Here is a 22475-nt window from a genome sequence, read left to right on the forward strand (position 1 = left end):
CATGTGTTATGGGAGGGACTCATTGGGAAATTATTGAATCATGGGGGTCAGTTTCCTCCATACCGTTCTCATGGTAGTGAATAAGTCTCAGGAGATCCGGTGGTTTTATAAAAGGAAACCTCTTTTGCTTGGCTCTCATACTCTCTTGTCTGCTGCCATGTAAGACATGCCTCTTTCATATTAGCCTATATACTACCTATTTGTAGTGTTCTTTCTTTTATGTTGATATGAGTTTCTATTTGGTATTACTTTCCTTCAGCTTGAAGAGTTTACCATCTTTACAATGCATATATCAAATTTCCTCAGCCTTTGTTACCTGAAAATGTCTTTATTTTGCCTTAATTGTTGAGGGATCGTTTTTGCTGGGTATGAAATTATAGGATTAATTTATTCTTCTTCAACATTTTAAAGCTACTATCTCCTGGCCTGCATTACTCTTTATCGTATCAGTTGTCATTCTTCTCATTGCTCTCACAATGTCTTTTTTCCTCTGTGTACTTTTAAGGCTTTCTCTTCATTTTTCTGCAATCTTAATCTTTCAACTGGTCTTTATTTTTATGCAAAATAACAACTTGACATTTGACAATGTGCCTATTTGTAGTTTTATTGTGTGCTTTTCCTGTTTGGATTTTGTCAAGTTTTTGGTTTTTTAATATATATTTTCTATCATATTTAGAAATAGCCAAGTATATTTAGAAAATACTTGGCTATTATGTGTTTAAATTTTTTTCTGCTTCAATCTCTTCTGTTTCTTCTTCTGGGCTTTTAATTACACATTCGATCATTTGTTATTGTTCCACAGGTCACTGAAGTTCTTTTTATTATTTTTAGACTGCCTACTCTTTGTGCTTTAGTTTGGATAGTTACTGTTGTCTTGCTACAAGTTCATTTATCTTTTCTTCTGAATCTCTAATCTGCTGTTAGGTCCATTCAATGAATTTTACATTTCAGATGAAAGATTTGTCAGATGTAGACCTTCCATCTGCTTAAAAATAGCTTCCATTGCACTATTATATTTTACAACTGTTCATACATTACATCTATATCTTAACTTTCATCTTAAAAATATTTGTAATATTTTTATAGTGCTTATTGTCTTTGTCTGCTAATTTTAACACCCGTGTCACCTCTGAGTCTATTTCTTTTGACCATTTTTCCCCCTGGTTATGATTCATATGTTCTTTCTTCTTGATTTTATGTCTGACATTATGGGTGCCACATTGTTAAGAGTCTAAATTTTTTTTTGTTTTCTTTTAAATTTTGATTTTTCTTCTGGCAGGAAATTAATTTATTGGATAATCAGCTTTATCTCACTAGAGTTTTTAAATTTTTATTTTAAGATTTGTTAGCCCTTACACTATGATTAAAGTGCCTTTATAATAAAAAGAAAAAAAAAAGCCTTTTTCTCTCTGGGTCGTTACCTGAATTCTCTGAGTGTTCAATGAAGTTTCTTCACTTAGTCTGATTCCTGGCATTATACAGCATCACAGTATCTCAGTAAGCTTCCTATTCTCCTGTGCATGGGCAGCTTTGTATTTGGTTAAAGACTCAAGGAGACTTCAAGCTAATTTCTAGAGCTCCCTCTCATCGTAACTTCCTCTTCTGCATTATCTTACCTCCAAAATTCTACATTCCTCTTCTCCATTATGTTACCCTCAGAATTCCAGAAGCCTTACATTCCAATCTTTGTTTCCTCCACCCAGAAAGATCTTTGCTCTCTGCTTGGTGTCTAATTCTTTAAGCCACAGTCAAGAAACTTCCCCAGGAAGAAAGCTGACATATTTGTGCACTATCTGTAGTTGCTCTACATACTTTTTCTGTTTTATAGTTAATCATGGTAGGATGGGAAGTCTAATATACCTTATTTCATCATGGCATAACACTTTCAGTTCTACTTTCAAGAACACGAAAAAAAGCAGGTTCTGGTTGGGCACGGTGACCCACATCTGTAATCCCAGCACTTTGGGAGGTCAAGGCTGGTGGATCATCTGAGGTCAGGAATTCGAGACCAGCCTGGACAACATGGTGACAGCCCGTCTTTACTAAAAATACAAAAATTAGCCAGGCATGCTGACAGGCACCTATAATCCCAACTACTCGGGAGGCTGAGGCAGGAGAATGGCTTGAACCCAGGAGGCAGAGGTTGCAGTGACCAGAGATCATGCCACTGCACTCCAGCCTGGGTGACAAAGCAAGACTCTGTCTCAAAAACAACAAAAAAGAAAAAAATCAGTTCCCAGGTTCACATATCCTTTTGTGATCCTCATTGTTCTAAGTACAAAGGACTGGAATCATCCAATAACACACATACACAAACAAGAAATTGTGCAACATAATATATAGATGTTAAAGTGAGTGGTGTGTGTTAAAAGTCCTGTTGGTATGCACAGATTCATGCTGTATCATTTACTGAGTGAGCATTTGGACAGGCACTGCTCTAGGTTCTGGGTATGTGAAAATGAAAAGTCATCCATGTATTCCGATGTCTTTTTTGCAGAGGGAGGAGGAAAGACAGGTGTTGAGATGGGAAAGTTGGGACCTGAGAAAGGAATGTGAACAGGATGTGTAAATGAGTTTGTGGCTTATAGTTAAGGTTGAATTGAGGCTAGATCATGGATTACTTTCAGTGGGGTCTTTATCCTCCAACAGTGGCTTGCAAATTTTATTGACAATGACCCACAGGAAAAAAATACTTTTCCCCACATGCAAACCACATACACACATCCACCCTTTAATCACACACACACACACACACACACACACAAATATGTACAAACATAAGGCAAACATGTTTCCAAAAAACTCCACATATGCATTTACCCTTACTATCTGAAATGCCCTTTGATATTTTTTACTTAATTTCATTCTACATTGCTTCATTTGTGAAGGATTCTGGCATGACTCACTGAAGAAATTACATTAACTTTTATGAGGCTAAGCCCCACAGTAGGTAAACACTGCTCCAGTGGAGTTCATGGAAGTATCTGGGTAAGGACAAGCGCAGGGCTTTAGGAATATAAACTGGAACCATTGCACAGGACATACTAGAGGGGAAAGTGTGATATTATAATTTACATATATTGGTTTTCATCCACAGTTCCTGGCTCGTAACTCCACAGCCCTTGTTAAAGTAAATAGAATCTCTCCCTCTCTTACCTTCTCCTCCTCTCCTTTCACCTGCCCAAGGCAGGACTCTAATCTGACTATGGGTCATAAGACACTCATACCATGGGGGAAGGAACGCTGCACAGAGAGGCCAAGAAGAATCTAAACACACAGGCCCTTCTGGGTTTAAATCATACTCTTTTTGTTCAATCACATTTCTACAGGGTTGCCAATCATGCCTATCCAATGGCATAAAAGGCCCAAGAGGACAGGGTTAGGAGAGTTCCCATATAGCTAAACATGTAGAGTTTCCTGGATGGTGGTATACCTATGGAGGGCATGGAAGCTCTGCACCCCTTCTCATATGCCTTGCCCTACTCAACTCTTCACCTGTATCCTTTGTAATATAATACCTTTTATAATAAACCAGTAAACCTAAGTAAACATTCTCTGAGCCACTCTAGCAAATTAATCAAGCCCAAAGAGGGAGGCCATGAGAAGCCCTGCTTGAAACTGCTCAGTCTGAAGTTCCAGAGGCTTAGACTCAGTACTGGTATCTGAAGGGGAGGCATTCTTGTGGGAATGAGCCCTCAACCTGTGAGATCTAAGGCTATCTCCAGGAAGACACCACCAGAATTGAATTGAATTAGAGGATACCCAGCTGCTGTCCACTGCTTGGTATGTGGAGAAAACCCCCCAAACATTTGGTCATGGAAATCTTGTGGTGATTGTTGCACTGGTGTAAAAAATGTTATAATAATTAATAATAATAATTAATTTTTAAAAGAAATAGGTATATTTTTAATGAATTGCATTTTATTATAAAGCATACATTTCCAATCCAACTTGTGGTCTCAAAATAACTATAATTTCTACTTGAGTTTTTACAAAAAAGAAATAAAGATTGATAATTAAAATGACAGGTGATGCTTTAAAAAAGAAAGCTTTTCGTTTTATGATTGGTGTGGTAGTTACAATCAGGTGAAGGGGCCAAATATTCTAAAATATTTTATTAAAAACCACAAGAAAGCCGTCTCAGGAAGAGAAAGAAAACTGTCAGTTTCTTTAATCTCTTCCAGCTGATTCCTTATGGGAGAACGAACATGTCACTTAATTCTAAATACTAACATGGGCAGTGCTAGAAACCTTATCCAGAGCTGGGACTTTAATGGGCACACAATAGGTTTAATCTTAAACTTGGCTGGGCGTGGTAGCTCACGCCTGTAACCCCAACACTTTGGGAGGCCGAGGTGGGCGGATCATGAGGTCAAGAGATCAAGACTATCCTGGCCAACATGGCGAAACCCTATCTCAACTAAAAATACAAAAATTAGCTGGGTGTGGTGGCACGTGCCTGTAGTCCCAGCTACTCAGGAGGCTGAGGCAGGAGAATCACTTGAACCTGGGAGGTGGAGATTGCAGGGAGCTGAAATCGCACCATTGCACTCCAGCCCGGCGACAGAGCAAGACTCCATCTCAAAAATAAATAAATAAATAAAATAGCAATTTCAAGTTAATACGAATTTACATAGTAAAATGCATGTATTTCAGTGATAGCACATTTTTATTGATATTGTAATGTCAGATCATTTCCAAGTTGGATGTTTTGTGAACTGAAATGAGTATCATGCATTTTTTGTAAAATGAATGACTTTTATCTTTTTGTAAAGTGTCTGCATCTTCATTTATCCAAATCCTGTATAGACACTCTCTTTCCAAAACACCATATGGGCAGACTATGTTGTTCCAAGCTGGATACCAAAGATGAATAGCACAAATAGCTCTTGATACAAAGAACAAACAACAACCAAACAATTCCTATAGATAGGCACAGAAGTATTTCACTTTGATGTGAGAATTATAGCCCACACATATCTACCAGTGTTTATGAGCTCAGTCATTCTCTACCAATGCTGCTGTGAAGTTTGGTGCTCTATCGTCTATGCCCTTCCCAAAGAGCAATCTTCTCAGCAACCTAGATATCATGAACTTCAATCCCCCAGGTCCTACTGACTAATAGTAAAGCTGGGAACCTCTTATTAAATTAGCTCTGGTCATCAATTTAAACATACTACTAGGATGACAACAAGCAGAACTGCCTCAGAGGCCACCGCACCGTATGTATCCACCCCTTAGAAACATGCTCAGGAATTCAGTGCTTCCAGTAGACACAGTTGCAGGACATATATTCTCCAGGCTATAGGGGCTTTGTAGAATCTTATAATCTTCCTAATTTGAATAACTCTAGAGTGAAACACATTGAATATATCAGGCTCCAATTCTGTTGGCAATAAAGCTATCTCAGAATTCCAACCGTAGCCTTGCCTGCTGTATTGGGTTGATTAGGCCGTTTTGCCTCAACCAAAATAATCCATGTTTTTCCATAAGTTGTTAAGATAATCGCTCTGAATAAAATCATATCCTGCTTGGACTTCCCACTTCCTGAGATATTGTTACCAAATACAATTAGTTAGTTCTGTAAAATGGATATAGGAAGGCAGACGGCTCTCTGGAGAAGAAACTTGAGTTTACGATAAGAACATATCTGAAACAGAACCATCAAACCAAAATGACAATGTGTACACATTAGAGATACCAAGGAAACTCATGTGATGGGATTTTTAGAAGTAAAGCCAAGAATGAAATGGTACTAAGTACTTAGTAACGGTACTAAGTTTTTATTCAACGGGACACCGAGATTAACTTCAGATCAATCTCAAGAGAGATTGGTCTAGTTGGACAGTACTGTTATTGTGCCGATGGTTGAAAAGAATCATAATTTGGTGTATCCAGGTCCCATTGCAGGAAGTTTCTTGTATTTACAACATACAATTACTTCTATATTATTGTACATATAAAATAATGCATAGATTATATATATATACTTTTTTTCTATTATTCCATCTAAACCTTTAGAAATTGTTAAACAAAAATTTTTCTGATACTTGTTAAAGAGGGTAAGAAAGATTTTATTCAAGGGACCACTGCAGTGGGGTTTTACAATAGGGGAGAAAAATCAAGCTCAACTCCAAATATAAAGAAAAATGGGGATTTATAGCCAAAGAGCAGGGTGGTGATCAGTGGATAAAAAATTACTAAAAGGAAACATCAGGGTCAGGGGAGATTCTAGCTAGACTGACTTGACAGGATTCTTCTTGCTGAAGGCAGGCCAGAGTGATAAGTCCTGGGAATGGTGGGAGATTACAATCTGATCAGATATCCAGGGTTGGGGATTTTCGCTGAATGAACCCAGCCACATTTTTGCTAAAACTGAATTCAGCATGCCAAAGATGAGTTTTTGTCAAAATACAATTTTGAAATAATTATTTGAAAGGTAAAACTGACTAGAAAAGTAGTTTAATAAAATTTCACCTCTCAAAACAATATAGAGATGTTAATAATCCTAATTGTTAGTTCTGCCACCATTGCCAATAAAAATTATTGCCAATAAAAATTATTGAATGCTAGCTGCATGTCAGGTCCTATACTAAGACTGAGAATAAAAGGAATTAGATACATTCTATTAATGCAAAGGTAGCCCATATAATATAGCAACCAAAACTATTTGTAAATCAATGACAAAACTGCTGCCATTAGAACAAGAGCCTCAATACAGCTTCTTTAAAAAACAAACAAAAAAATCTTCAGTCAAGACTCTCTTTGTATTCAATTACCAAAGAATATATATTTTTTTCCCAACAGCACATGGAACATTTTCTAGGATATGTTAGGCCACAAAACATGTCTCAACAAATTTTTAAAAATTGCAATCATATTAAGTATTTTCTCAGACCACAGTGGAATAAAAATGGACATCAATATGAAGAGAATCTTTGGAAACCATATAAATCATATAAATACACAGAAATTAAATAACATGCTCCTGAACTTCCATAGGTTAATGAAAAAAATTCAGATGGAGGTTAAAACATTTCTTGAAACAAATGAAAATGGAAACACAACATACCAAGACCTGTGGGATACAGCAAAAGCAGAACTAATAAAGTTTATAGCAATAAATGCCCACATCAAATAAGTAGAAAATTTTCAAATAAACAGTTTAACAATGCACCTCAAGGAACAAGAAAAGCAAGAACAAACCAAATCCAAAATTAGCAGAAGGCAAGAAATAATAAACAGAGCAGAACTAAACAAAATAGGGGCTTTAATAAAAAAGAAATACAAAGGATCGATGAAATAAGTTGGTTCTTTGAAAAGATAAACAAAATTGATAAACCACTAGATAGAGTAATCAATAAAAGGAAAGAGAAAACCCAAATAAAATCAGCAAATGAAAAGAGATATTAGAATTGATATCACAGAAATATAAACGATTATCAGAGACTATTATATACAATTATATGCTAACATACGGGAAAACTCAGGGGAAACGGATAAATTTCTGGAAGCACTCAACCTAGCAAGATTGAATCAGGAAGAAATACAACACCTGAACAGACCAATAACAACTAGAGAGAATGAATCAGTAATAAAAATTATCCCAACAAACAAAAGCACAGGACCAGATGGACTCACTGCTGAATAATACCAAATGTATAAAGAATTAATACCAGTCTTCCTCAAACTATTCTTTAAATAATTGAGGAGGAGTGAATTCTCCCTGATGCATTCTTTGAGGCCAGTATTACCCTGATGTCAAAAATAGATAAGAATGCAACCCAAATAGGAAACTATAGGCTAATATCCTTGATGAGTATAGATGCAAGAATCCTTAACAAAATACTAGCAAACTGAATTCAATAGCACATCAAAAAGATAATACACAATGATTAAAGGAGATTTATACCAGGGATGCAAGGATGGTTTGACATACACACATCAATAAATGTTATATATCACACCAACAGAATGAAGGACAAAAACCATGTGATGATCTCAATAGATGCAGAAAAAGCACTTAATAAAATCAACATTCCATCATGATAAAAACTCTCCACAAACTAGGCATAGAAAGAACATACCTCAAAATAATAAAGACCATATATGACAAGCCCACAGCTAACATATTGAATGGGGGAAAGTTGAAAGTCTTTTCTCTAAAAACTGGAACAAGACAAGGATACCCACTTTCACTACTGTTATTCAAGAGAGTACAGAAAGTCCTAGCCAAATAAATTAGGCAAGAGAAAGAAAGAAAACATACTTAAATTGGAAAATAGTCCCTTTTTGCAAATGACATAATCTTATATTTAGAAAAATTTAAAAACTCCACCAAATAGCTCTTACAGCTGATAAGCAAATTCAATAAAGTAGCAGGATACAAAATGAACATAAAAAAATCAGTCACATTTCTGTACACTAATACTGAAATAGCTGAAAAATAAATCAAGGCCAGGTGCAGTGGCTCAAAACTGCAGTCCCAAGTCTTTAGGAGGCCAAGGCAGAGGATTGCTGAGCCCAGGAGTTCAAGACTAGCCTGTGCAACATAGAGAGAACTCATCTCTACCAATGAATGAATGAATGAATAAATAAATAAATAAATAAATAAATAAATAAAGCAATTTCACTTGCAATTAGTACAGTAAAAATATATACCTAGGAACACATTTAACCAAGGCAGTGAAAGACCCTACAAATTACAAAACACTGATGACAGAAATTGAAGAGGACACAAACAAATAGAAAGACACCTCATGTTCATGAATTGGAAGAATTAATATCATTAAAATGATCACATTGCCTAAGACAATCTATAGATTCAATTCAATTCCTATAAAAATACCAGTATCATTTTCACAGAAATAGAAAAAAACAATCCTAAAATTCATATGGAACCAATAAAAAGCCCATATAGCCAAAGCAATTCTAAGCATAAAGAACAAAGCTGGAAACAGCACAGTATCTGACTTTAAATTATATTACAAGGCTATAGTAATTAATACAGCATAAGCTGGAAACAGCACAATATCTGACTTCAAATTACATTACAAGGCTGTAGTAATCAAAACAGCTTGGTAGTGGTATAAAAATAGACACATAGACCAATGTAACAGAATAGAGAACCCAGAAATAAATCCACATATTTACAGCCAACTGATTTTCAACAGAGGCACCAAGAACTATGTAGAAAGAACACCCTCTTCAATAAATGGTGCTGGATGAGTTGGCTATCCATATGCAGAAGAGTAAAGCTGAACAGTATTTCTCACCACATACAAATATCAACTCAAGATGGATTAAAGACTTAAATGTTAGACCTAAAACTATAAAATTACTAGAAGAAAACATAGGGAAAACACTTCAGGACATTGGCCTAGGCAAAAATGTTATGGATAAGACCTCAAAAGCACAGACAACTAAAACAAAAATAGACAACTGGGGGCTATATTAAACTGAAAACCTTCTGTACAATACATGAAACAATCAATGGAATGAAGAGACAACCCATTGAATGGAAGAAAATATTTGCAAACTATTAATCTGACAAGGGACTAATATCCACAATATACAAGAAATTCAAACCACTCAACACTAAAAAAAACAAACAATCCCACTAAAAAGTGTGCAAAGGACATGAATAGACATTTCTCAAAAGAAGAGGTACAAATGGCCAACAGGTATATGAAAAAAATTCATCATCACTAATCATCAAAACCACAATAAAATATCATCTTACCCCATTTAGAATGGTTATTATTAAAAAGACAAAAAACAACAGATGCTGGAGAGGATGTGGAGAAAAGGGAACGGATACTGTTGGTGGGGATGTAAATTAGTATGACCGCTATGGAAAGCAGTATGGAAGTTTCTCCAAAAACTAAAAACAGAACTGCCATAAAATCCAGCAGTCCCACTACAGGGTATCTATCCAAAGGAAAAGAAGTCAGTATATCAAACGGATACCTGCACTCACATGTTTATCACAGAACTATTCAAAATAGCCAAGATATGGAATCAATCTAAGTGTCCATCAGCGAACAAATGGAAAAAGAAAGAATGGTATATATACATAATGGAATACCATTTGTCCGTGGAAAAGAATGAAAACAGGTCATTTGCAGCAACATGGATGAACTGGAGGCCATTATGTTCAATGAAATAGGCCAGGCAACAGAAAGACATATACTGCATGTTCTTACTTATATGTGGTAGCTAAAAAAGTTGATCTCCTGGAGATAGAGAACAAAATTATGAGTACCAGAGGCTGGAAAGGATGTGAGGGTAGGAAGGGGAAATGAAAAGAGGTTGGTGAATGGGTACAAACCTATAGTTAGATGGAAGAAATAGGGTCTAATGTTAGCTAGCAACTGGGGTGACTATGGTTAGCAATGATACATTGTATATTTCAAAATAGCTAGTAGAGAAGATTTGAAATGTTACCAAAGTATACACATGATAAATACTCAAGGTGATGGATACCCCAAATACCCTTCTTCTTTTTCTTCCTCTTCTTCTTTTTTCTTCCTCTTCTTTTTTCTTCCTCTTCTTTGATCTCTCCTTGTTCTCCTCCTTCTCCTTGTTCTTCTTCTCCTCTTTCTCCTTGTTCTTCTTCTCCTCCTTCTCCTTGTTCTTCTTCTCCTCTTTCTTCTTTTCCTCCTGTTCTTCCTCTTCTCCTCCTCCCCTTTGTCTCCCTCTCCTTCTCCTTCTCCTTCTTGTTCTTCTTTCTTCTTTCTTCTTTCTTCTTTTTTGAGACAGAGTCTCATTTTGTTGCCCAGGCTGGAGTGCAGTGGGCAACAATCGGAGAGTGACTCCGATGTCGGTTCACTATAAAGTCGGCCTCCTGGGTTGATCCTTCCACGTCAGCATCCTGAGCTGCTGGGACCACAGGCGCACGCCACCACAGCCGCCTAATTTCTTACAGAAAAAAACGGTTTCTGCTACCTTGCCCAGGCTGGTCTTGAATTCCCAGGCTCAGTCGAGCGCCACGCCCTCCAGAAAGTGGTAGGATTATTTGCGTGAGCCACGGAGCCCTGCGGAGACTCTCGTTTTATTTTCTGCTCACCTAAGAAGCCCCTGCTGTGTCCTTAAGTGTTCCCGCCTCGCCTCTCCCTACACCCGCTGCTCCCTAACTTCTCTCACAGGCCCCCACTGCTTCCTCCCGCGCCGGCGCACGCTCAGGTCTTACCCGCCAGCAGGTGGCGGAACACGATTTTCTGTCCTCTGCGGCTGAGCCCTAGCGTCCGCTCTTCTCTAAGGCCTTTCGCCTAGTTCTAGCATGGATACGCTTCCTTAGCAAAGGGTTGCCCTTGGCAACAGGAGGACGCGGGCTGGCAGACTTGGTTCCTGGCGAGTTTCTTAGCACCCGCCTGCGGTCTGAGGCACCGGCTGAACCATGTCGGAGATCCTGTGCCAGTGGCTCAACAAGGAGTTGAAGGTGTCCCGGACCGTGAGTGAGTGACCACGGCCAGGGGCGAGCGTCTGAGGGGCTAGCGGGGCGCAGAGCCCGCAGCGCAGCGCACTCAGGGAAGGTGGCGGGCGGGGCGCCAGCTGCGCAGGTGGGGCACTTGCGGAGCCGGCAGCACCCCACAGTGAGCAACTCGGCTCGGCAGTGCTCCAGGTCCGTCCCGCAACCTCCCTACAGCTCACCCCAGCCAGGGCAAGGCCTTGTCACGTCCCCACTCTGCCGCTCTCGAGTTACCCTTGTCACTGTGGGCCCAACCCGCAGGCATTCTGACTTTGTGATGTGGTTCTAGGCAATCAGCGGGTTTAGGAAGGTCTCCTTTGCTTCTATGGAGAGGAAACTTTGCTGGACTCTGTAGTCTGACCCTAACGATGCCGCCTTCACATCACCAGAAGTAGAAGCATGGTGTGGTGGCTAGTCGAGGAAATACGAAGCCGCTGGACAAGTTACAATACCTTCTCTGAATGTGTTTCCTTCTCTATAAAATGGACCTAATAATGCTTTCCATACTTAACTGACCAGCAGGGAAGGGTGGGTGTAAAATAAGTTAATGTAGAATATGTTAACATCTACAAATTTTAGTAAATTTTAAGCCCCAAATCACAAACTTTAGCTATTTCTGGTCACTATTGGCTCTTGCCCAAAGCTGACGTTATTCACCAACCTAATTTTATTCTAACCATGCGCTTGCCACCCAAAGTTTCCAAGTCTGACAACCACAGAGGCAATTTTACATGCTGACAGCTTCCTTGACTGCCCTGTAATTCTTCAGTAGGAGTTCATTTTTCAGTTGGTATGTTTTTTTTTGTTTTTTTTGTTTGTTTGTTTGTTTGTTTTTGAGACGGAGTCTCGCTCTGTCGCCCAGGCTGGAGTGCAGTGGCGCAATCTCGGCTCACTGCAAGCTCCGCCTCCAGGGTTCACGCCATTCTCCTGCCTCAGCCTCTCCGAGTAGCTGGGACTACAGGCGCCCGCCACCACGCCCGGCTAATTTTTTGTATTTTTAGTAGAGACGGGGTTTCACTGTGGTCTCGATCTCCTGACCTCGTGATCCGCCCGCCTCGGCCTCCCAAAGTGCTGGGATTACAAGCATGAGCCACCGCGCCCGGCCTCAGTTGGTATGTTTTTGTTTTTGTTTTTGTTTTTTGTTTTTTTTTTTTTGCTTAAGGGAAGAGGTTTTCAGGGCAAGTCATTTCAGTCCATTTTCCCAGAAGAACTTGCTTAACACCAGCTTGCTACCAGAGAGGCAGTGGTGCCAGTTCAACCTTAGGTTATCCACAGAAGTTGCTAGATCGGTAGTGTTTCTGTGGGTGCAAAGTAGTTATTAATACTCTCAGCATGAGGATCTCTAGCACGGATCATCTCCTGTTGCATTTCTTGAGGCATAAACCTCAGACTCTTTCTTTGTCAAATTACCATCTACACACTCCCTGTGAGCTGCATTAAATTCTTTCCTGGTATTCTACGATTATCCCATTGTGTCTCCAACTGTTTATTTGCTAAAATACGATGGACTGAGGACAATATTTAGCATTTATTGTTTCTTATTCCTGTCTCACTATAGGAGCCAAAATAAAATATCATGCCCTTAAGTTGTATTCTTCTAAAAGAAAAGCAGTTACATATTGCTTAGTTTAATTTAGTTCATTTATTTTATTAGTAAAAACCACACCTGGGCCGGGCGCGGTGGCTCACGCCTATAATCCCAGCCCTTTGGGAGGCCGAGGTGGGCTGCTCATGAGGTCAGGAGTTCGAGACCAGCCTGGCCAACATAGTGAAATCCTGTCTCTGCTAAAAATACATTAGCTGAACGTCGTGTCGGGTGCCTGTAGTCCCAGCTACTTGGGAGGCTGAGGCAGGAGAATCGCTTGAACCCAGGAGGCAGAGTTTGCAGCGAGCCGAGATCGAGCCACTGCACTCCAGCCTGGGTGACGCAGCAAGACTCTGTCTCAAAAAACAAACAAAACAAAACAAAAACCACCCTTTGCCGAAATCCCCAGGACTCTGTTGCAACATTTTGAAATACTTTTAGGAGAAACAAATGAAATTAATAAAGATAAATAAAAACAGTAGGTGCCATTATAATTTTAATTAGTTTTGGGATTTTGGTTTTGAGAGGTGGAGGAAGAATGACTTCATTCTGTAAGCATAAAAGGGCTGAAGACTAAGTAGGAATTTTAACAGCATTTAGGCTATGAATGGAAAATTCCTGGCATCTGTGCTCCTGAAGTGTAGATCTGGAAGCTAGCAGAGACGCCCCGTTCTAATGGAGTATTCTGCTTTCCATTCACTAGCAAAACATACTAATTTTTTAATCTCAACTACTATAAGAGAGATAGAGCGAGAGAGTCCTCGAGGAGGTAACCAGATTCCACATTGTAAAAGGCCTTTGGGAACACACTTAACTGTGTTTGTAAGCCAACAAGCTAGGATTTCTGCACTCAAGGAAGCACATTTCCTGCTGCTGCTGTCCCATCATTAGATAAACTGTTCTATGGTGCACAATGGAAGGCTTAGGATGGTTTGTAGAATCTATCATGGAAAGACTGTGAGTTGGTGCAAACTCTGGGGAAAGTAATCAGGCAATTTCTGGGTAAGGGAAGTGTAAAGAAGCAAGAACTTGGAGGTTAGACTGCTTGGAAATCTTTTGGACAAGTTATTTACCTAAATTTCATCATGCTTAAAAACAGCAATAATAATGATACCTCATCTGGTTTTATCAAGATTAAATGGGATATTAAATGTAAAGCATTTAAAATAGCACTTTGGACATAAATGCTAAATCCTACTTCTCAGCATCTATCAAATAAAAATAAAAGCACCAATATATAAGGATATTTGAACAAAGATGTTTATTGCTACATGAATTACAGGGGCAAAAATAAAAATTGGAAACAATCTGAGTATCCTTCAAAAGTGTAATGCTTGGATAAATGGTGCTTTATTCATACTATGAATTGTTATTCAGTTATTACAAAGAATGAGTTAGCTGCTATAACTTTTGGCCTAAAGGATATTTATGTATTTTTGTCAAGTAAAAACCAAAAGTTAGAGCTTATTTTGACTAGTATAATTATATATTTGTACCAATTAAGAAACACACACTTATGAATATGAACATTTATATGAGCATGAAGAAAAGTATGGAAAAACATATACTGGACTATTGACTTACACATGAGTCTTCATATTATGGTTTGCGTAAGCATAGAGGAAAGTGTGGAAGGATATAAACAAGTGTGTTATAGGGATTACCCTGGGGAAGTGGGAGATTGGTAGCTTTTCTTTATACATCTCTGTTATGTGGCTTGTTGTTTATATTGCCTTTGTAATTTGAAGGGAAAATTCAATATAGCATTAAAGGTGAAAAATCAAAAGAAGCCAAACATCACATGACAAAATAGGAGGAAAAGAGGTTTAGTACTTTAGTTGAAATGTCATAAGCATATTATAATATTGTGGGAGCTTGTGGAAAAGTTATATGGAGTTCAAATGAAGTCTACAAATGAAAGAATAATAAATAATGAAAGTTATCCCTTATTGAGCATTTATGTGTGTATACCATACCCTGTTCTAAGCCCTTTACATACATTTTCTTGTTTAATCTTAAAAACAACCCTAAGAGGTATTGCCCTGGATGTTCAGGTGAGTCAGGAGGAGGAGACGGCTTAGTAATTTGTTCAAGGTCTTACAGCCATTAGGTCGTAGAGCTAGAATTTGAACTTATGCTTTTAGGTCCTATATTGTACATTAAAGTTTTAAACTTAGGCATGAATATATATGTTTAAGTAACTCTCTCAAATGTATTCACTTGAGCTCTTTTTATAAGGATTATTTTTCATTTGAAGTCACAAGAAATAGAAAAATTCAGCCATCTAGGCATGTTATAATATCATAGGGCATAACATAATTCCTAGATGGTTAAGTGGCAAAGTTGGATGAATTATTGTTTGTTTAGAAGTGGCCCAGCCCATAGTTGCTTGTTGGGACAAAGAAACAGGAGAGAATGCCAAGCCTGTGCATTTGCTGCCTTGTGAGCTAAATAATAGTTCAGTTGTTGGAGGGGCAGTCAAAGCTAATATGTGCTGTGTTTTACTTTTTCTGATCTGGAGGTGTTTCATCTAGATAGCAGTGACAGATGAAATTAGATTAGATTAGAGTCAGAATTCCTGCCCCTCTGGCCTACAGTACTTAGGGAAGCCACACTGTTCAATAGTATTTTCCAATGTTACTTCTACTACCAAAAGCTTCTGAAATTACAACAGTTGTGAATTATTCTACTGTTAGGGCATATTCCTACTTTAAATAAGGTTAATTAATATATTGGGATATATTAATAATTGCCTACATGATATATAAAAAAATTAAATAGATATATTTTTGTGAGTTTTAAGAGACAATCTGTGCTCCTTGTTAATTGGGTTTGGATTTTTTCCAAGTGGGTTTCCATAGATGACTAATCTTGTCGTTTTATATTAAATCTTAGTAGCATTTGTTTTTGGAGAGTGATATTTTCTACTCTTTGTCCCAAAGTTGAGGGGCATCCTCTCATGCATTAACAACACTTTGTTGATTTGGTCTTTTGTCCTAATATTTTCAGAAGGATCATATTTTATTTTAAGAAAAGATATATAAAAAAATCCCATTGAATATTTATTTTTATGCAATAGTTCATAATGTATTGTGGTAACCTTACCACATTACGGAATCATATTACTTTAGATCTGAAAAATAATCTTGGACATCATTTAATTCTTCTTTAGCAGATGAGGAAATCTAATCAGATGTGTTAAGAGCATTGTTTAGGATTATGCACCTAGGTAGTAGCAAGTTAGCAGGAGATTCTGGGCCTGCTGCCTTTTAGTTCTAGTCTTCTTTAAACCCGGAGTCTAAACCTTACACATTTTCTCATACTTAAACACTCAGAATCATTAGAAAATCTATTGCTTCTGACGTAAAGCAACAGATTTTGATATTTCCTGGCTAGCCTCGCAGCATTTTTCTTGATTAAAACTTGGCTTTCATTGACTAAAAATTAATACAGCAAGTCTAGTAGCAGAAGGCTATTGTGTAAATCAAAGCAAAAATTTTAAGAAATGGAGCTTCAAGAAAAGACTGATGCTCAATATTTTCACAATTAAAGAGGGTTATAATATAGCAATTGAGATTTAGTTTCAGATAGTAAATCTCAATTATGATAAAACCTTCAAAGGATAAAATCGTGAAGACTGACCATCCTATTCTTTTACCAAAGGAAAGAAAACGTCAGTATCCCCTGCCAAAGATCACAGGACACATCTGTAGTTGAACAAAGTTAGACTTATAGATTTGTTGTAACAAGAGAGAACATGAACCATGAGGACTGCGGGACATCTCAGTAAGAAGGTGCTAGAAATGACTTGGGCTTGTGTTAGGTGTTTTTGAGGAGGGTTCCAGGAAGTGGTGCCTTGCTGTGAATTAAATCCTGTCCAGAAACATTGGCAATTTTATGATTTGGGTATCTTAATAAATCTTATCTAGAAGGTGAGAAAAATGATCAAAGCAAAGCTATAATTAGTAGAGAAGCAGCAATCATTCTTATTGGCCAGAATAGGGACATACTTGGTTATTTTTGTGTTTTGGACAATATTCTTGTTTGGGTCTGAGCTCAGACATGTTTACAGAGGGATTTTGTTTTTGTTTTGACCCATCAGTGTCACAGAGTCTGATGTTGGTGTGCTGTGAAATTGGTTATGTTCAGCTGGAGAATGCCAAGGCATAGCTGTGAGCACCCACCCGGTTTCTAGGGGCACCACAGCCTGATAGGGCCATGCCAGTTCCAAGCCTTCAGCAGGGTTTGTTTGTTTGTTTGTTTGTTTTTGTTTTTTATCTCAAATGAAAGTAAATTTTCTTGGCTTTTTAAATGTAGTTGATAGTGCAGGCTCGATCTTTCCTACTCTAGTAAAGGAGAATTAAATGCCACTGAGCATAAAATGGTATGGGTCTGCAGTCCCTTATCTAAAAAATTCTAGGATCCAAAAATCTCTGAAAACTGCAACTTTGTACATTATTCATTTGGCAGAAAAACCTGACCAGAAATGCCATAAGGCTGTTTAGTCCTTATTTATTTCACTGGATGTGACTATTTAAATATTTTGCTGTAGAAATAGACTGTGTTTAAGTACAGGTGCTTCCCCAGACCAGTGGGGGAATTACAGCCTATCAGGCCTAAAGAGTGGGCCTGTATATGAATGCCAGGAATTGCCAAGTATTTGCTTTCTGAGTACTGAATTGTGTTTTAAACATGAACGTTTGTAGTGTAATCATTAAGGATCTGTTATTTACAGTTTGTGTAATTAATATGACCTGTTTTCTTAAATTAGAAGACAGTAATAATAACAATAGAAATAATCACTGAGCTTTTACTGTGGACCAGGCAGTATGCTAAGCATTTTACATATAAAATTTAATTCTCAAAACTACTCTTACAAGGTAGAGTCCATCACTCTCTCATTTTTACAGATGAGAAACTGTGGCTACATAGTTGCCCAAGGTGAAGCAGCTTGTAAATGAGCCACAAGTCTAACAGAGAATCTTTCTCCAGAACCTGTGCTCTCCTTATCACCAAGTGAAATGTGGATCGCTTTCTGTGCTTCCTCCAGCTGGCTAAGGGCCATTTTGATGGAAAGGCACATAGGTCATTTCACCGGCTGTCCCAGCCTAACACAGACCCATCGCAGAGGCCCGCATCAAAGATTTATTAGAAAAGGAAACTTTAGTGATGGGGACCAGGCATGTGGCTTGGAAGATTAGAGGCAGGGTTGAGAAGATTAGAGGCAGGGTTGAGAAGATTAGAGGCAGCATTGAGTTGCTGCTAAATAATTTTAATCCCAGATGTAAGTAATTTGGGTTTAGGATGAAGATTGTCACTGGGCTCCCGTGGTTTATTTACTTATCATATTCCTTCATTGTTCCTTGTTCTGGAGTCAACCTGCCTCTTTTTCCCCCTACAAAATTTCAATTCTTAGTGCAAATTAGTTTATAGAGGTGGGCGTCCTGAAATTAGTCATAGTATTCAGTGACACTTGTGGGAAGAAGAACATGACAAGCCAAAGAGAAAAAAATAAGCTTTTACTTGCCTTTTCTTTTTTCCTCACTGTTTCTCTCTCTCCCTATCACCTTTGTCCTCTCTCTTACTCTCTCTCTCTCTCTGGCTTCCTATATGTCTTCTTGTATTTTTTGAGACGGAGTCTTGCTCTGTCACCAGGCTGGAGTGCAGTGGCGCAATATCGACTCACTGCAACCTCTGCCTCCTGGGTTCAAGCAATTCCCCTGCTTCAGCCTCCCGAGTAGCTGGCGCTACAGGCACGTGCCGCCATGCCCAGCTACTTTATGTATTTTTAGTAGAGACAGGGTTTCATCATATTGGCTAGGCTGGTCTCGAACTCCTGACCTCGTGATCTGCCTGCCTCAGCCTCCCAAAGTGCTGAGATTACAGGCGTGAGCCACCGCGTCCGGCCCTGTCTTCTTATTTTATATGTTTTAGTCTATCAGTCCTAGTGTATACACTTTTTCTTCAGCTTTTTCTTTCTTTGTCTAGTTTCCTATATGTGTTCTTTTTTCTTTTTCTTTTAATTTTTTTCTCCAAGTTTCCCCTTTATTGCTTTTATCATTTGCTGTATTCGTCACTCATTGTTCTAGTTTCTGCTGATGTGGCACATGGTAAATCTGAAGTGTCTTATGCATTAAAAGCTTCAGACAGATATTTTGGTACGTGCTTATTTGTTATAAACTACTCTGACAATGAAATACATTAAGTGTTTACTATCGTTCTTTAACCTTTATACTATAAACACCCCCATTTTATCCATATCATAATTGCCTTATTAATATGCCATCCTATTTCAAAGGAAATGGGTAGTGATTTTATTTTTCTGGTGACCTTTTTGTAGAAAATGGTTTGCTACAGACCATTTGTCAGCCACATTGAAGATGAAGGAAAGGGATTTAGTATTCCCCAGTTATTCCTGGGCTAGACTTTCAGCATTCAGGCAACGTGAACAACACGCACAGTGCAAACCCCAGAGGGAGGCAGGAAGGGAAAGAGATTACCTGAAGGTAACATAGCAACAGCTCTTGAACAGAAAGCAATAAGCCAAAAACTGGGACAAGACCCTGATGGCGTAGGAATAGAAAGACACAGATACATCCATAGATGAATAATGGTTCTACGTCCAGTGGCTCTTTAGAAAACTAAGGGAAGAATAGGGATAGGCTAGGGAGGAGAGAAGGGAAGAGGCAGACAGAAGAAAGCAACAGACAGAAGAGGTGAAAGACACAGCTAGAGCATCCTGGGTGGCACATTGAGGGTCATGGTGGCAATGAGAGGTTTGGGGTCTGTAAGGGAAGGAGAAAGCTGCAGTGACACAGGAGGAGGTGACACACTTTTGCCCATTGGAGCAGAAGGAACCCTTTGGATTTCAGTTGCTTTAAAGACTACTGAGGTATGAAGCCGGAAGACCCTTGCTGAGTAACAGGTGACATTTAGTATAAGATCAAGCCAATCCTCATTTTAGTAGCATTGAAAGGCATTATGATATTCAAGTGGTGTCACGTTAAAGTCGGAAAAATTCAGTGCCTAGGTTATGAAGCTCAAGCTTAACTTGTGCTGTAAGGTGTTATGAAGGTGTGCCTGGGTTATGAAGCTTATTGTGCTGTAAGGTGTTCCAGGCGGTGCAATAGAGCTAGCTGAGTTATAAAGCTCAGGTGTGCCATGAATTTCAAATTCTCCTGCTGGAAGCTTTAGGACATACTGTTCTCTAAGTATATTTTCTCAAGAGTTGCTTCAGTGTTTCACATTAAGACATAGCTTCGGGAGGACAGATATGACTGATAGGAAGGGCATCAAACCATCAACTCTGAAAGAATGTATCATGGGTTTAGAGTGAGATCATTCTGCCCTGAATAGTTTTAAAATGATGATAAAACTGGTCTGTTTGTGGAAAAGCTTGCTAAAATCCACTAATAGGTGCCAGACTGTGGACTTTAAGAATAGATGCAATGTGTCTGTTCTCACATGAACTATAGCTGAACACAAGTTTACGTGATTGGAAGCTTTCATTTTCCTGGAGCTTATAAAAGTTTCATTTCTTTACTTGTTGCTAAAGTGATCCATAGACAAAAGCATTGTTTCCCCTTAATGTTTTTTACCTTTTATTTTTTCTATTGCATATAAAAATTATGTAATCATAATTAATAGATTCTAATTCTAGACAGTTCAAGAGCTCACCCCAAGTACATAGAATCAGTGGGAATCATTGACATCTTTTTAAACTACCTTTATTATTGTATTGACTCAACTTAAGGATTGAGGTATTACTCTGAGTATAAAGGGTTTTTAGAACAGATATTAAGAAAGTCTTAGAGAAAACTGTGGTCTGGTATCAGATATGCAAAAAAGTATTATGATAGGGTGTAATCTTTGGAGTGAGGACTGCGCAGTGGCTGTTATGGAGCAACTTAGCTCACCTTCCTGCAACCACACAACCAAGCATCACTTCTACAAATCATGAAGAAATGTTATTTCGTCACTGTCAATTAGCCACCTCATCATTAGTCAGACAGGTAAAATAGAACAATCTGGTAAAACTGAATTTGTGATACTGCAATGACATAATATTTTAACTGATGTTGAAATATTATATTTAATATAATATAATGTTTTATTGTATGTTAACCTGATGGAAGCATGTTGAATATTTGTGGAGGATTTTGAAGTAATTTGAGAGATGATGGCTTTGGCCTATGATAATATAATTTATTTTATATATAATCCTTAAATATCATGTAACTCTATATATTTTACTTTATAAGAAAAATACAAGTAACTCAAAACTAAGAACATTTTTTAAAAAAGCAAATCCTATTGAACACTTAAAAATTTTTTTTTCTTGGCTGGGCACGGTGGCTCATGCCTGTAATCCCAGCACTTTGGGAGGCCGAGTCAGGTGGATCATGAAGTCAAAAGATCGTGACCAACCTGGGCAACATGGTGAAACCCCCCTCTCTACTAAAAATACAAAAATTAGCTGGGTGTGGTGGCACATGCCTGTAATCCCAGCTACTCGGGAGGCTGAGGCAGGAGAATCGCTTGAACCGGGGAGTCAGAGGTTGTAGATCAGGCCACTGCACTCCAGCCTGGGTGACACAGTGAGACTCCATCAAAAAAACAAAAAAAATCTGCACTTATCATTATGTGCCTACTATGTGGCAGGCATGGTACCCAGCAATTCTCAAACACTACTGCAAAAGAGAGCTATTAATATTAAATAGCTCTCTGAGATAAGATGTAGATATGGTTATCTTTGTTCTAGACATGAGGCTGAAACTCAGGAAGATGAAGCAGCTTGCCCAACGTCACACAGCTAGTAAGGGGCAGAGCCAAGATTCCAACACAGATTATCTCTGGCTCTAAAGTCAGTTTTCCCCTGGGCTATCTCTCCGTAATTGCATGGGACAATAACTGGGCCATAGTGTCCCCTCTGAACCATGAAGGAGAAGTTTGATTATGTTCAGGAGGTTTTATTTAAGAAGGTGCAAATGGCTTTAGTAAACTTTCCATTGTTTTGCAGGTTAAAATGAGGTATTTGTTTAAAAGAAGTTAGCTTTCATCTCACTTGGCCAAAATAGGCTATCATCATAGGTTGTGTGAGTAACTAAAAAATTAGAGTATAATTTGATAAAATATCTTTAAGGCTAGTTTTTAGATCTAATGTTATTTATAAATTTTTTGGTAGCATTTTTTTTTAAAAAATTGTCTTTTCCTTCAAAATTTTGTATTTCATCAATTATTGATTTATATTTATTTGGGAATCTTTATAAAATATCTACTGTTAAATGTCAACCTTTTCCTTTGGTTATTAAAAGATGTTTCTAGAAATATATTCATGGCATTTTGAGTTCCAGTTAAATTGTGTAGTTTTTAGTGTATGTATATTTAAAGAGATCATTAGCTCTATGCGCAACATTGTAT

General features: G+C 38.1%; 1 protein-coding gene and 1 long non-coding RNA gene across 4 annotated transcripts in view; one reads left to right on the top strand and one right to left on the bottom strand.

Annotated features, from left to right (window-relative positions):
- LOC131381711 (uncharacterized) overlaps positions 1-1538 on the bottom strand; it is a 126055-nt gene extending 124517 nt beyond the window's left edge. For all 3 annotated transcript variants that reach the window (XR_009210600.1, XR_009210598.1, XR_009210599.1), the window contains exon 1: positions 1422-1538. This is a non-coding gene — a long non-coding RNA (uncharacterized LOC131381711). The remainder of the gene's footprint in view (positions 1-1421) is intronic.
- A 9793-nt stretch (positions 1539-11331) lies between these two features.
- The window catches only part of SPEF2 (sperm flagellar 2), a 192537-nt gene continuing 181393 nt past the window's right edge, over positions 11332-22475 (top strand). Inside the window, exon 1 of the mRNA XM_032135721.2 lies at positions 11332-11456. Coding sequence (XP_031991612.1) covers positions 11399-11456 — 58 coding nt within the window. The 5' untranslated portion in view covers positions 11332-11398. The remainder of the gene's footprint in view (positions 11457-22475) is intronic.

Source organism: Hylobates moloch, unplaced genomic scaffold (genome assembly GCF_009828535.3).
Source record: "Hylobates moloch isolate HMO894 unplaced genomic scaffold, HMol_V3 SCAFFOLD_17, whole genome shotgun sequence".
Lineage (NCBI taxonomy): Eukaryota > Metazoa > Chordata > Mammalia > Primates > Hylobatidae > Hylobates > Hylobates moloch.